Source organism: Heterocephalus glaber, unplaced genomic scaffold (genome assembly GCF_053883595.1).
Source record: "Heterocephalus glaber isolate CG9 unplaced genomic scaffold, H.glaber_assembly_v1.0 deba00000621, whole genome shotgun sequence".
NCBI lineage: Eukaryota > Metazoa > Chordata > Mammalia > Rodentia > Bathyergidae > Heterocephalus > Heterocephalus glaber.
This window is the reverse complement of record NW_028258153.1, coordinates 33421314-33434466: the sequence shown is the minus strand read 5'-3', so window position 1 is coordinate 33434466 and position 13153 is coordinate 33421314. Positions and strand designations below refer to the sequence as shown.

The following is a 13153-nucleotide window of genomic DNA, read 5'->3' as shown; positions in this document are numbered from 1 at the left end:
GCTCCACTTATTTATTTCTCTCTCCCCCTCAGCCCCTGGGAACCACTAATCTTTTTATTGCTTTCATGGTTTTGCCCACTACAGAATGTTATCTAGTTGCACTCACACAATCTGTGGGCTCTTTGCACTGGGGTCTTTCACTTAGTCAAATGCATTTAAAATTTCTCCATGCCTTTTCATGGCTTGCAAGCCCCATTCTTTTTAGTGTTAACTAACCTTCCATTGTCTGGATATGCCATAGTTTATGTGGACATTCATCTTCTGAAGGACATCTTGGTTGCTTCCAAGTTTTGACAATTATGAATAAAGCTGCTATAAACATCCATGTGTAGGCTTTTGTGTGGACATATTTTCAATGTTTCATGTTTGCATAAATACCAAGGAGTGAGACTCTTGGATTGTACGGTAAGAATGTGGTTGGGGGGTTTCGGTTTTCTGTAAGAAATTCCCAATAGGCTTCCGAAGTGGCCCTGCTATTTTGCATGCCCACCAACAATGGATGGGAGATCTTGTCCATCCACATCCTCACCAGCGTTTGGTATTGTTAGCCTTCTGGATTCTGACCATTTTAACAGAGGCCTACTGGTATCTCACTGTTGTTTTAATTTGCTTTTCCCTGGTGACATATGATGTTAAGAATCTTTTCATTATCGCTTCTCGCCCTTTTGGCTAAGATCAAGTGTAAGAATCTTTTCATATTCTTACTGGCCATCTGGATATTGTTTTGGGGGAGGTGCTTTCCTGTTCACATCTTAGGCCTACTTTTTAAAATCTGGTTGTTTGTTTTCTTATTGTTGAGATTCAAATGTTCTTTGTATCTTTTGGATAAGAGTTCGTTATCTGATATGTCTTTTACAAATATTTTTCTCCCAATCTGTGGCTGGTCTTCTCCTTCTGACAGTGTCTCTCACAGACAAGTTTTAATACAGTCCAGTTTATCAACTATTTTGTTCATGGATTGTACCCTGGTGTTGTATCTAAAAAGTCATCACCAAGCCCAAGATCAGCCAGCTTTTCTCCTATACTAGTTTACAAAAGTTTTATAGTTTGATCCATTTGAGTTAGTCTTTGTGAAAGATAAAGATCTAGGATATCTTTTTCTTTTTCCTTTTTTCTGGCAGTGCTGGGGATCAAGACAAGTGCTCTACCCCTGAGCTACACCCTCAGTCTTAGATCTGTTTTTTGGCATGTAGTTATCTAGTTGTTCCAGCTCCATTTGTTGAAAAGGCTACCTACCTTTGCTCCAATGAAATATCTTGGTACCTTTATGAAAACTCAGTTGACTTTCTTTGTGTGGGTCTATTTTGGGACACTATTCTCTTCTATTTATCTGTCTATCTTCCATCAATGCCACACTGTTTTAGTCACTTTTATCCTTTCCGCCACCCCACGCCAAAAAAAATCTAATATTTAATGCAAGCTAACAAACTGGAGGTAATAATCAAATATTTCAGGAAATCCTTAGAATACAGCCCTCTAAGAACAGAACCAGATTTGAAAACTCTTGGAAGCTGGAAAACTTGCAACAATCTTCAGGTTGTCAAACTCCACCATCCTGTCCTGCCCAGACAGGATTCCCCCAAAGCACAGCCCTGGATTGTCAATGGTCACAGGCAGATCCTAACTTGCTTTTCAAAATTTCCAGCTGCGGAGCTCCAGTGGTGCAATCGGTTAGGTTAGCGCAGTACTTATACAAAATTTCCAGCTGCTACATTCAAACCTTTTATTTATCTCCAACTCAAGTGATAAGGAAACAGCAGCCCAGGTGCTCAAAGAAGGCTCTGCTGCCTGGGAGGCATCTCACCGGGGAAAGAGGTCTCTCGGCCACCTCCCTGCCCTCCAGGTTCAACTGACTCCCTACTTCCCAGCCCAGGTGCTGACAATGGCTTATTCTGCATGAAGTGAGAGAAGCCTTGTAGGCCCACGGTGTCCTCGTGCCATCATCCCCACTGCACAAATGGGTAAACCAAGGCTCACAAAAGTAGACTTCCCAGTGCGACCACAGACAATGAAGCAGCCCTCCTCCCTTCTGTGTGTTTGTGTGGGCGGAAACCAGATGGCCAGGATGGCGGGAGTTCCTGCTTGACTGTAAGGCTCCCCAATTTCCTTTCCCACCACTGCAAGAAGGCCAGTGTCCCACCACAGCCACTGCACCAGTCTAGGCCACAAAGGAGACCCAGACACATAGCCTAGACCTCTGCTGCAGTGGGTCAAGTTCTCCTTTATCAAAGCAATAACCTGGAGCCCTGAGCCGTCACTTTGGGAATCATCCAACAGTGGCCAGAAGCCAGGCTCGAGCCACAAGCCCCAAGAGACACCCATGGGCACTGAAGAACCATGAACTGAGCAACTGAGCTTTCTGGATGGTGAGTGGCAGGCTCAGAACAATCCCAGAGAGAGCCCTTGTAGACTTGCTGCGGCCACAAGGCACAGCGGGGGCAGGAAAAACATGACTTGGGAAGGAAGGTTCCCAGAATCTGGTTCCTACCTGTATGAATTACTTCTTTTGAAACACTTCTGCAATCTGTATCTCCTTCAAGGGTCCCTCCCTCTTGTGTGAGGTGAGGCTCAGTTCCCCCAAGGCTTAGTCCCAGCTTCTGTGCTCCTGGGCTGTCTACATGAGCTCCCAGAGGTCTGCCTCAGAGACCCTGCTGCCCACGAGGACCACCCTCAGCGGTCTGCAGAATGCTCTAGTTAACATGCTGTAAACATGCCCTGGACCAAGGCTGGCCCCTCTCCCAAATTCACACTGCCTGTACCCACCTCAGCCTCAGCATCCTGCTAGCCCTGAATTTCAACATCACACCAACTCCGACTTCTCTCCCTTCATATCCAACCTGCATCAAATCCTGTGCTCTCCGCCTTCCGATGCACCCAAATTCCCACCTTTCTCTCCAGGCCCCAGGTAGGGCCCTTTTGTGTTAGACCTGGACGCTGACAGCAGCCCTGTGGTTGGCCCCCTGTCTGATCCTCGTTCCCCAACTGTCCCCAAGGCCGACAGGGAAACCCTGTCAATGGGGCTGGGAATTTGGCTCAGTGGTTCCATCGCCTGCCTGGAAAGCATAAGGTCCCGAATTCGATCCCCAGTACCAAAAAAAAAAAAAATGTTCTCAAAACTTCAGTCTGCACTCACCCCACCTCTGCTCAGAACTCCCAACCTGGCTCCACTCTCAGAGAAGCTGAGTCCCAGCCACACGTACAGGCTGCTCTGAAGTCCCCCACCACCTGTGGAGTGCTCCTCCATGCCAGGCTGGCTCCAGCCTCAGGACCTTTGCACAGCTCTCCTCTACCTCCCTGTCCACATGAGCCTTCTTTTAAGGACCCACTGACAGGTGTCCATGCCTCTCATTCACTGTTTCCTGGGGTCATGACCTGCCCTGCTCACTGTGGTGCTCCCAGGCCTAGAACTAGAGGCAGGCTCAACAAATGCCCACTGGACATGGGCCTCGCTGACCTTCAGAAGCTTACAGAACACTGGCTCTATAACCTTGTCTTCATGTTATCTTCTGACTACTAGTTCATCCATAAAGCCTTGCCCCACCTTAGAATGTGTCCCCTGCTACTCCCTGGAGATGACAAAGCAGGCTAGGGGACAGAACCTCAGGACCTACCCAACCCTCTAAGTGACCAAGTGATTGGGCTGGCCCGGGCTCTCTCTTGCTCCCAGGAGCCCAAAGTTGACACAGCAATCCCCTGGCCCAGGTCCAAAAGCCTGGGTGTTATGAGCAGATGCCCAGGCCAGTCACACACTGCCTTGGCCTCAGGCGGTCATGACATGTCTCCCTCTCCGAGAGCTGGGGTGTAGTCCCCCCGGCCTGGTCTGTCTGGCCTGCCCGTGACCATATCTTGGTTACTGGGGCCTCAGTTTTATCCCCCGGCTATTCTGCTGTGTCTGATGTAAGATAAGCAAGGGATGCAGAGCTCAACTGCGTGGACATACCAGGTGCCCAGTGGGGCTCATGGACACAGACACATCGTCATCATGGAGTTCTGGAGCTGCTACTGCAGGAGGCATCCAGCTGCCCTCTCAGGATCTGCCCAGGTCTCAGGGGCTGAGAAAACACCAGCTCAGGGACAGCATGTCAAACAAGCGGTGCATGCTGCTTTGTCCCTCATCGTGAGGAGGTCCGAGGTTTCAGCTCAGGGCTTAGAAGGGCGACACAGCCATGCTCTGAGTCACAGAGTGATCTGGCCCTGAATCCGGCTCACCCAGCTACCTCAAAACACCGGGGCCTCTCAGGACAACAACCCCAAAGGCACATGTTCGGCTGCAGAGCACCTGGTTCCAATAGGGAATGAGCTGCAGTGCCTGACCTCCCTGTGGCCCCCACCCCACTGGGAGTAGCAGCTTGAGCCACTAACCATCATCCCTGACCACACACACCTTGGGGGCAAGAGGGGACCCTGAGTGTGGGGGCACCCACACTCCGTGCCTGGCAGGACAGCCGTCCTCACAGGCCATCCAGACTGCCAGCACCAACCCTTCTCACCAACTAAACCAAAGCCACAGTAGGTCAGCATGGAGCGTAAAACATCTTGCCTTAGAATACAGACTCGGTGCTGCCATCTAACCAACTTCAAAACACAGCTCTCCCCACCGAAAACTCTGCACTTTGGGAACATTAAAATAGAAAAGGCAGGGTGACCAGCAGCCAAGTCAGGCTGGGCCTTCTCAGGGTGTCCTGTCCCTGCCAGGGAGTGAGCACCGTGGGCTCCTCTGGGGTGGGATGCTGGCCCCCCTCCAACCCCATCCCCTCATCAACAGGGTGGAAGGAAACAGACAGGGCAACGGCTAGGTCTCTGTGAGACCATCAGTGCCCTGGGAGGTGCACTTGGCCTCTCTACCCCACTTGCATGGTAAGGTGGGGCACACAGGCAATGGTGGGGCTGTGGGAAAGACTGTGGAACACTTAGCGGTCACCATCTATGGACAGTGAGGGCACAGACACATTCTGGTGAGCCACCAAGGGTGTCACCCATTCCCAAACAGGGGCAGGTAGAGGGGACCTGAGATCTCTGGCTGGGTTGCATGAGCTCTCCAAGCTGCCATCACCACCCCACAGCACAGCAGAAGGACCCTTCTTGTGATCTCTCCATCGGGGACCTGCTTCCCTGCATTTCTGCCCAGCCAGGCTCAGGCAAGGCTGAGAGGAGAAGCACCCACCTCTCCAGCCTCTTGAGGACTCACACTGCTCTGTGGGGTCAGGCAAGTACTCTGAGTCAAAGGTCACGGACAGATGATACACACAGCCCATACAAGGGTCCCCACAACCACCATGGGGACACAGGTTCCAGCACCGCAATGGCAGCGCAGAGTAGCAGCCTTCTGTAGGAGGCAGTGGCATGAGGGCCTGGGACCGTGGATTTCCTGACAGGGGATAATGATTGGGAATGTATAAACATGGGAGTGAAAACACTCCCTTCCAGATCCCTAGTGGAGACATGGCAGGAGCAGGAAAGGCCAAAAAGCTGCCCCTGACAGCCCCCTGACAAAGGCCTGGGCTCTGGGGTCATGTTCTGGTGGCCCCTAGAGGGAAGGGGAGCTCTGAGTCACAGGAGACAGCATCAATGTAACCACCTAGGTAGCCAGGAAGAATAAGGAAGACGCAGAGGCACAACACCAAAGAGAGGGGACCAGGCTATGCTGACCAACAGGAGAGAGCCAAGCAAGAGGTGGTATGGTGTCACACCACATCCCTCCATCACTCAACCATGGCCACGCCATGCCAGGACTCCCACTTCGCTATGGCGTGGCCACACCAAGCTGGGCACCCCCATTATCCCCATGCTGTGGCCATGCCATGCCAGGCATGTGTCTCGACCTCACCACCCCCAGCACTGGGCTTTGCAGAGGAGGTGGACGCCTAGGTAGGACCCAGAACTGCCTCCCAGAGCATCCAGGTGTGCCACAGCAGGTAGACAACTACTCCCATGAGGAACAGGGGACACTACGCTATCTCAGATGCTGACAGAACAGGGGTCTGTGCAGGACCAGAGCTGGCCAAAGACGGCCACAGGAACATGGGAAGGGGGAGAGAAGAGGAGGGCAGGTGGTATTCTCGGGCATTTTTACTTCTGGTATTGCTGTAACATGCTGGAATAAAACTCATTGAAAAGACAAATGACAGGGGAGTAATATTTTTAAATGGTCGCCCTCTTCCAATAAAACAGTTCAAGTTTCAGCTTTGAATATCTGGAGATTCAGAAGGTGAGACATCCCGCTGCCCTTGGATGTGAGATAAACTCTCCCCACAACACTCTTTCAACAGGAAGTCACTGAGGAAAATCATATGTCCTCTAAACCACACTCACTAGGGAAGCGTGTTTGCCCCTTGGCAGGGAACCCTGGAAAGAGCCAGCAGGCAATGCTTCTCTCAGTACTCCAGGGAGATCTCAGGGCCCACAAGCCCCCTGCCACAGGCAGGGAGAACAGCCAACCACAAGCACCTGGATAAACAGAGGGAGGCCACACTGTGCTGAGGCACCTGGGTATGAGGAAGAGAGGAACAGAGGCCTCCATGACGCTCCCCTGGCTAAAGGCAATGGCCCAACAGACCCTCCCTCCTCCACAAGCAAATCCAGACTCTCAGGACCCCATCCTCAGTGCTAAGAAAAGCTTGGGAACCAAGGCACAGGTTGAACATCTCCACACTGGAATAAGAGGGCCCCTCCTCAGGAACACAGCCAACCCATCACGTGCCTGGTAAAGGAGTGCCCACCTATCACCCTTCCAGAGCAGAGCAGTCCCTCTGCTGTTAGTAGGTGAGACCTGACCCTGTGCCCCTCTTCCTGGAGAAATCCCACTCCCTCAACCTCTCCCTGATCTGGGGAGCCTACTGCAGGCAAGATCTCTGCTCCCCACCCCACCCTACTCAGCCCTGCCCCACATCCTGGACACCAAAAGGTTGCCTCTCCCATGACTCTGCACAAAGCTGGCATGCACTCTCTAATCAGGACAGTGTCTCCTCCCTTAATCCCAAAATGTCCCTTCCATCTGTGACCTCAGGGGGTCACTCCATGTCCCCACCATCTTCATGGCTAGTGATGAGGAGGCTTCCAACACAGGCGTGGCACACAGCAGGTTCTCAGCGAGGGGTCCTCCTCTAAGGTTATCCAGACCTGTCATGTAAAACTCTCCCAGACTGGCCCAGGCAGAGGGTGGTGAGCCCAAAGGATGCATATCAGCCTCCGATGAGCACGGCAGTACCTCTCTGAGAAGATATGGAGACAGTTTCCTCATGGTCTAGGGGGCTTCATTAAATCCCAAGCAAGTAATAGCACTATGGTCCCAAAGCCACCCCCAGCCTTCCCACTCCTATCTACAGCCAAGGAGCAAAAGACCCCTGGACGGAAGCCAGGTCCCACCCCCTACTGCCCTGCCCACCATGGGCAGGCACAGACTGCTGGCCTTGCCTTAAAGGGAAGGGGAATTAACAAGCTCTGAGAGTCACATGCGCCTGCAGTTCCTCCGCCAGATCAGCAGGCTTAAGCTGCAGAGGTCTAACTCATATCCAGCCTGCTGCAGCCCCTTTGCTCAGTCCTCCACCCACGGTGGCACTCCACAACAGCAGCACCCGTGGGTGCTCAGAAAGTCACACTGGTCATCTGGCAAGAGCAAGAAGGTGGGTGGCCAAAGCCCATGCCATTCTCCTCCTTCATAAATCCCTCTCCCACCTTCTATAGCAAGGACAGATAGCCAGCAAGCCACAGACCCTGCCCCACCCACCTGCGCTCTGTGCCATCAAAGCCACCTCTCTGCAAGCTCTGGAACCTGCAGGGCAGGAGGGAGGAGAGCTCCTCAGCCTCTCCTGAAAGACTCCAAAGGACACCCCTGGCCCATTTCTATGGCAGAACCAAGGGGCAGTGGGAAGGCCAGACTTCTGGGGTTCTTTGTCCTATGATAAGGGCTGACAAAAGCCCGACACCCCCCACATTATCGTGGCCTGAACGCACACACAGTTCACCCTGCAAGGGCTGGAGGACACAGCAACTGAATCCCATTTCTGGGCCAAAAACGCAGGCGTCCTGCAGTGTGGCCAATGGCCCTGGCATCCAGTTTGCCCTGGCCTGCTGGTCTTTGTCACCCCTGGAAGGCTGGCTAACGTTACAGGCCAGCAGGGTAGGCTTACACCTTCAGCCAGTGCTCCCAGGCCCGCCCCTGCCTGACAGCTGCCCCCTCCCAGCCAGGGAGGGCCTGTAAACACCCCTGTGACAACCAGTGCCTCCCCTTCCATGGCTGGCCCAGGACAGCTAGGATTGCCATTTATATAATCTCCCAGGGCCCCAGCTGACACAGCCAACATGAGGGCAAGGTTATGAAAAATGCATGCCCAGAGCCTCTGCACCCGAGGAGGAGGAAAGGAAGGGGAAAATGCAGGGGGCATTTGGATGACTTAGCTTTAGGATCTCTCACCCATCCAGAGCCCTGAGAGCACCAAAAGGCTACAGACAGGGCTTCTTCTTCTTCTTCTTTTTTTTTTTTTTTGGTACAGGGGATTGAACTCGGGATCTTGTATTTTCGAGGCAGGTGCCGTAACCACTGAGCTAAATCCCTGACCCCAGACAGGGCTTCTAAGCCTTGCCCAGTGGCCCCAGTGGCCTCAGGTCATACCTCTGAGTCAGAGGAAGCCCCTGATAGCACTCATAGCTGCCACAATCCACACTCTTCAGGATACAAGAAGGTGCTAATTTAAGGGATTCGGGAGCTGCCAAATCCCCCTAGGACACAGGCCTTGAACCCCCCACATCTCGGTCTTGGCTCTACTGGATCAGTAAAGTGGGTTTTGAGGACACTACCAGGAGCAGGGCTGACAGCGCCCTCCTGCAGTGGGCACATTTACACAACACAGCCAAGGCTTGACCTCAGGGTCCAACCAAGCTAACAATTCCCACCTGTGCACAGACACAGAGCAGGTATCTCCCATGTCGGCCAAGGAGTCTTGCCTGCCACCCACACAGAGGGTGACACACAAACCCGGCCGCCCCCACCGTCCCCAGGGCCGCCTAAAGCCCTGTGCTAGGCCATGACGCGCCCAAGGACACTCGAGGAGAGCCCACCTGCGAGCGGCACGCCCTCACCTGCAGTTCACACCAGGCCACCTCCACCCAGGTCTCGGTGTCCAGTCCTTTGTACACCGTCTTGAAGGAACCCCGGCCCAGCTCGATGTCGAACTTAAGGAAGCGGCCATCCAGGGAGGTGGCCACGGCCTTGAGGTCGTCCTCATCGTCATCTTCCTCTTCAGGCTCATCCTTACGAGCACGCCCAGGCTCAGGCTTCGCCTCGGTAGCTCCGTCGTCCTCCTGCTTCGCGGCCGCCGCTCCCTCCTCCTCTTCCCGCGGGCCGCAGTCGGGGGCCTCGGCGGCAGCAGCGGCGACAACGGGGTCCGGGCTGGGCTCCTGCTCGCCCGCAGGCTCCGGACCCGGGTCCAAGGGGGCGCCGGGCTGCGAGGCGGGCGCGGCGGGAGCGGGGGCGGTAGGGCGGCCGCGGGCGCGCTCGGCGATGAGGCGGCGAGTCTTGCAGAGCAGGAGCACCCGGCGCTGCAGGGGTTGCGGGGGCTGCGCAGGGGCTGCCTCGGCCGCCTCTAGGCCCGGCGGCTCCTCCTGGTCCGACTCCACCACGCTGCGCCGCAGGAAGCGCTGGGGCCCGGGCCGCGTCGCCTTTACCCGCGGCTCCGCCATGCCCGCCGGCCCCGCGCCGCGCCCGGCCTCCATCAGCGCGCCGGGGGCGTCTCGGCCGCCGCCATCGCCGTCCATTTCTGCGGGCCAAGAACACAAGGGCCCGCGTGAGCGCCGGCCGCTGCACCTGCCCGGACTGGCCGCGGAGGGGCCGCGAGGCTGGAGAGGGGCTGCAGACGGGATAGGGGAGCTCGGCTCGGAAGGGGCCCTTCTCACCTCGCTCAGCCCCGGGCCAGGGAGAGGGCCTGCCCCGGGCTGTCCTTGGGACCCCGGGAGGGCGGACCTGCTGGGAGTCCCCGAGGGCCGGGGAGGAGGCTTGAAAAGGGGGCCCTCGCCCGGCCCAGCCCCGGCCTGCGGGGGGGGTTCGGGGCTGTCCCGGGGGAAGCTGCAGTAGGGACGAGGAGGCACCGGCCGGCCGGGCGGTGGCTCCACAAAGGACGCGGCCCGGGGCGCGGGAGGGGGGCGCGAGGAGGGGCTGCGGCGGCGCGGTGCGCACACAAAGGCAGCGGGCGGCGGGGACCGGCACTCACAGGGCGAGCGGGCACCATCCATGCCCGCGGCCGGTGGCCCGACCGGGAGCGGCGGGCGAAGCCGCGCTCCGAGGCTGGGGTCCACGCCCGGGGCCGAGTCTGCGCTGTGGCGTAGTCTACGCTGGGGCTGGGGTCGCGACGCTGCTCAGCTCCTGCGGTCCCGACTGCTGCGGGGCCGCGCTCCCGCGTGCTCCTGCCGGCTCCGCGCGCCTCCGCTCCACCACTGGCTCAGACCTGTCGCGCGGGAGGGCGGGGCCTCCGCTCTCCCCGCCCGGGGAGGGGGCGGGGCCTGGCACGCCCACCTGGCTGCGGGTCCGAGGGTCACCTGCGGCGGCTTCCTGCTGGCTCTGGCCGAACTCAGGGCCTCTAAAGCTCTTTGGAACGGTCCACCGGGCTATCGGCCATGGAGGACCCCGTTTGTCCCTGGGAAGCGGCAACAACTCCCTGCTCCACCGTTACAGGGTTGGGAACCTGTGTCAGGACAGGATGGGCAGGCTAGAAGGTGCAGGGCACCCTACCTCCGGAACTCAAGCTTGAGCTAGGCAAAGACGGGGATTGGATTGTCCTTCCTGGCCTCGCTATAGTCCCAAGATCTGTGGGGTACCAGTGATCATTGTGCCCATGCAAGGCGGAAATTATCTGCTTAAATCCTGGACTTCCTGAGACGGAAGTGTCCCTGGGATTCCTCGAATGGGGGCATGGAGAGTTTTCCAGTGCTCCACATTGCACCCCACCCCCGCCTCCTCCCTCCTCCTAGGGAGCCTTCTGTGACTTCTGCCCACTGACAGCCCCTGCTCCTGGTCATCTCAGAACCTTCCTGCAGGGGTGCACCAGTGTCGGTGACCACACTCTCTTCTGAGCCCTCTGCCAGGCACTGCCTTGATGCTTTCTTTTTTTTTTGCACCAGGGATCAAACTCGGGTCCTTGCGCTTGCGCAACAGGTGGCAAAACCACTGAGCTAAATCCCCGGCCCAGGCACCACCTTGAGCTAACACCTCGCCCTCACCCAGCCCCCTGTGACCTCGGCACATAGTCACAGCACCTTCTCCCAGATGAGGAAACCAGGGCACAAGGGAGATGCCACAGTGCTCTCATCTCAGTCCCCACCCCCTGGTGTGGCACCCTGTCAGACACATACTGCCCTTTAGGGCCAAAGGCGTGTCCATGAGCAGCTGGGCCTGGGGCCCTCAGCACAGATCAACTCATGTGATCTAAAAGCCAGCAAAAGCAATACCAAGCCTTCACAATTAGAGGGAAGCTTATGCCAACCTAGCTGTCACGCAGAGCAGCAGGACTTCCGGGACCCTGCTGGGAGCTGGCAGCAGGTGCTGGCGCCAGTTGGACGTGGCTCGTGAAGACTACCAGACACATCTCTTCCGGGTCTGAGTGCAGTGGCACTGCTCTGTGGCCTGAAGCGGGCAATACTGGAAATATTTACGCTACAGAAATTGACAGGCTGGGGATTTAGTTCAGTGGTTCCGCTGCCTGCCTCGCATGCACAAGGACCGCAGTTCGATCCCTGGTACCAAAAAAAAAAAAGAAATCGACAAACATCTCAAATCAGGACTTTCTCCCCAGAGATCTCTCATGGTTAAACAGTGTGTTTGGCACTGGGCTAAGCATTTGGCACCTGCCTGTTAATTTATACTATCTAATCCCACATCTACCTTTCAAGACATGCATGAGCATAGAGTCATACAAGCAGAAAGCAGAACAGCAGATGCCACGGCCTTGGAGCAGCCTTGGAGGCAGGACTCTGAGCTGCATCTCAGACGAGGGTGTAAGGAAGGGGAGGGAGGTGGATGAGAGTCCCTCCATGGTTCTTGTACATGCTAAAGGCTCCCAACTTTGTCCCTGGAATTCTGAGTGACCTTGGGCAAATTCTAGGCCTTCCTAAGTCTTGGTATCCCAACTTGCAGAATGGACTGGTCATCCTGGCTTATCCTCCTTAAGGGCTGCCAAATCCTCCTAGACTTGGTCAGTCCAGAAAGGACACCCTGCACACAGGCCTGTCTGTGATGAGTATGTTCAGGCTTGACCAAGGGAACTCCGAGATAGGATGGAGGCAAGTATGTACTGGGGCCCACAAGCTGACTTCCTCTTGCTTCCAGCAGGCCACACTAGGGATGGCATGTGGCATTATGCCTGACTGATGCTGGAGGAGACAATCAGCTGTTCTCATCAGCACCCACAGCTGTGGCCCACCCACACTGGTATACGTGAAGTATATATGAAGTATGGCTACACCCACAAATCAGGGGGAGGAATCTAGGCTGTGGGGGACAGGGTAGAACCTGTCTCCGACCAGTCTCTCTATGGTGAGTTCCTAGGCATGATTTCACATAGTCCTGCTAACACACTTCCCATGATGGAGAACTCAGTTCCTATACCAGCCCATCACCATTAGAGTCCACAGGTCCTGGACAAGGACCCTGTCCCTTGTGCAAAGAATCTCACCTGGCATCAGGTACAGGTCTTGGGATTCCAGCAGGTGGAGCTTGGGGATTCTTTGAATGGAACTTGGAAGCCAAGACTTTGAAGGAATCCTTTGTGTGCCCTTAGCCAGGTTACTACACATCTCTGAGCCTCTTCCTGGTACTAAGACAAGGAAAACAAGTGTCAACTGTAGCCTTGTTAGTTGTCCTGAGACTCCATGAGCCAAGGCTGTAGAAGAATACTCTGAATGCTTGGGTACAGGGCCACGATACAGCATTGCCTAGAACAGCTGTCTAGGCCTTTGGTGCCTAGAACAGCTGTCTCAAAGGGCTACTGGCCATGTGGGCATGAATGATACTGCATTCACAGATGACAACATTGAGGTCTAGCACAGATACTTCTCAACTTTTTTTTTTTTTTCTGGTACCGGGGATCAAACTCGGGACTTTGCATTTGCGAGGCAGGCGACGGAACCACTGAGCTAAATCCCTGGCCCCCTTCTCAACTTTTAA

At 55.5% G+C, this 13153-nt stretch overlaps 1 protein-coding gene across 12 annotated transcripts in view; it reads right to left on the bottom strand.

The window, feature by feature from the left end:
- The window catches only part of Wnk2 (WNK lysine deficient protein kinase 2), a 127186-nt gene extending 116745 nt beyond the window's left edge, over positions 1 to 10441 (bottom strand). For 6 of the 12 annotated variants that reach the window (XM_087205937.1, XM_087205938.1, XM_087205939.1 and 3 more), the window contains exons 1-2: positions 10206 to 10441; positions 9079 to 9755 (exon numbers count right to left, since the gene is read on the bottom strand). In XM_087205937.1, the coding sequence (XP_087062063.1) occupies positions 9079 to 9753 (675 nt within the window). In that variant the 5' untranslated portion in view covers positions 9754 to 9755; positions 10206 to 10441. The remainder of the gene's footprint in view (positions 1 to 9078; positions 9756 to 10205) is intronic. The other 6 variants (XM_021248534.2, XM_087205942.1, XM_013067571.3 and 3 more) reach the window with 1 other exon arrangement.
- Between the last annotated feature and the right edge of the window lie 2712 nt (positions 10442 to 13153).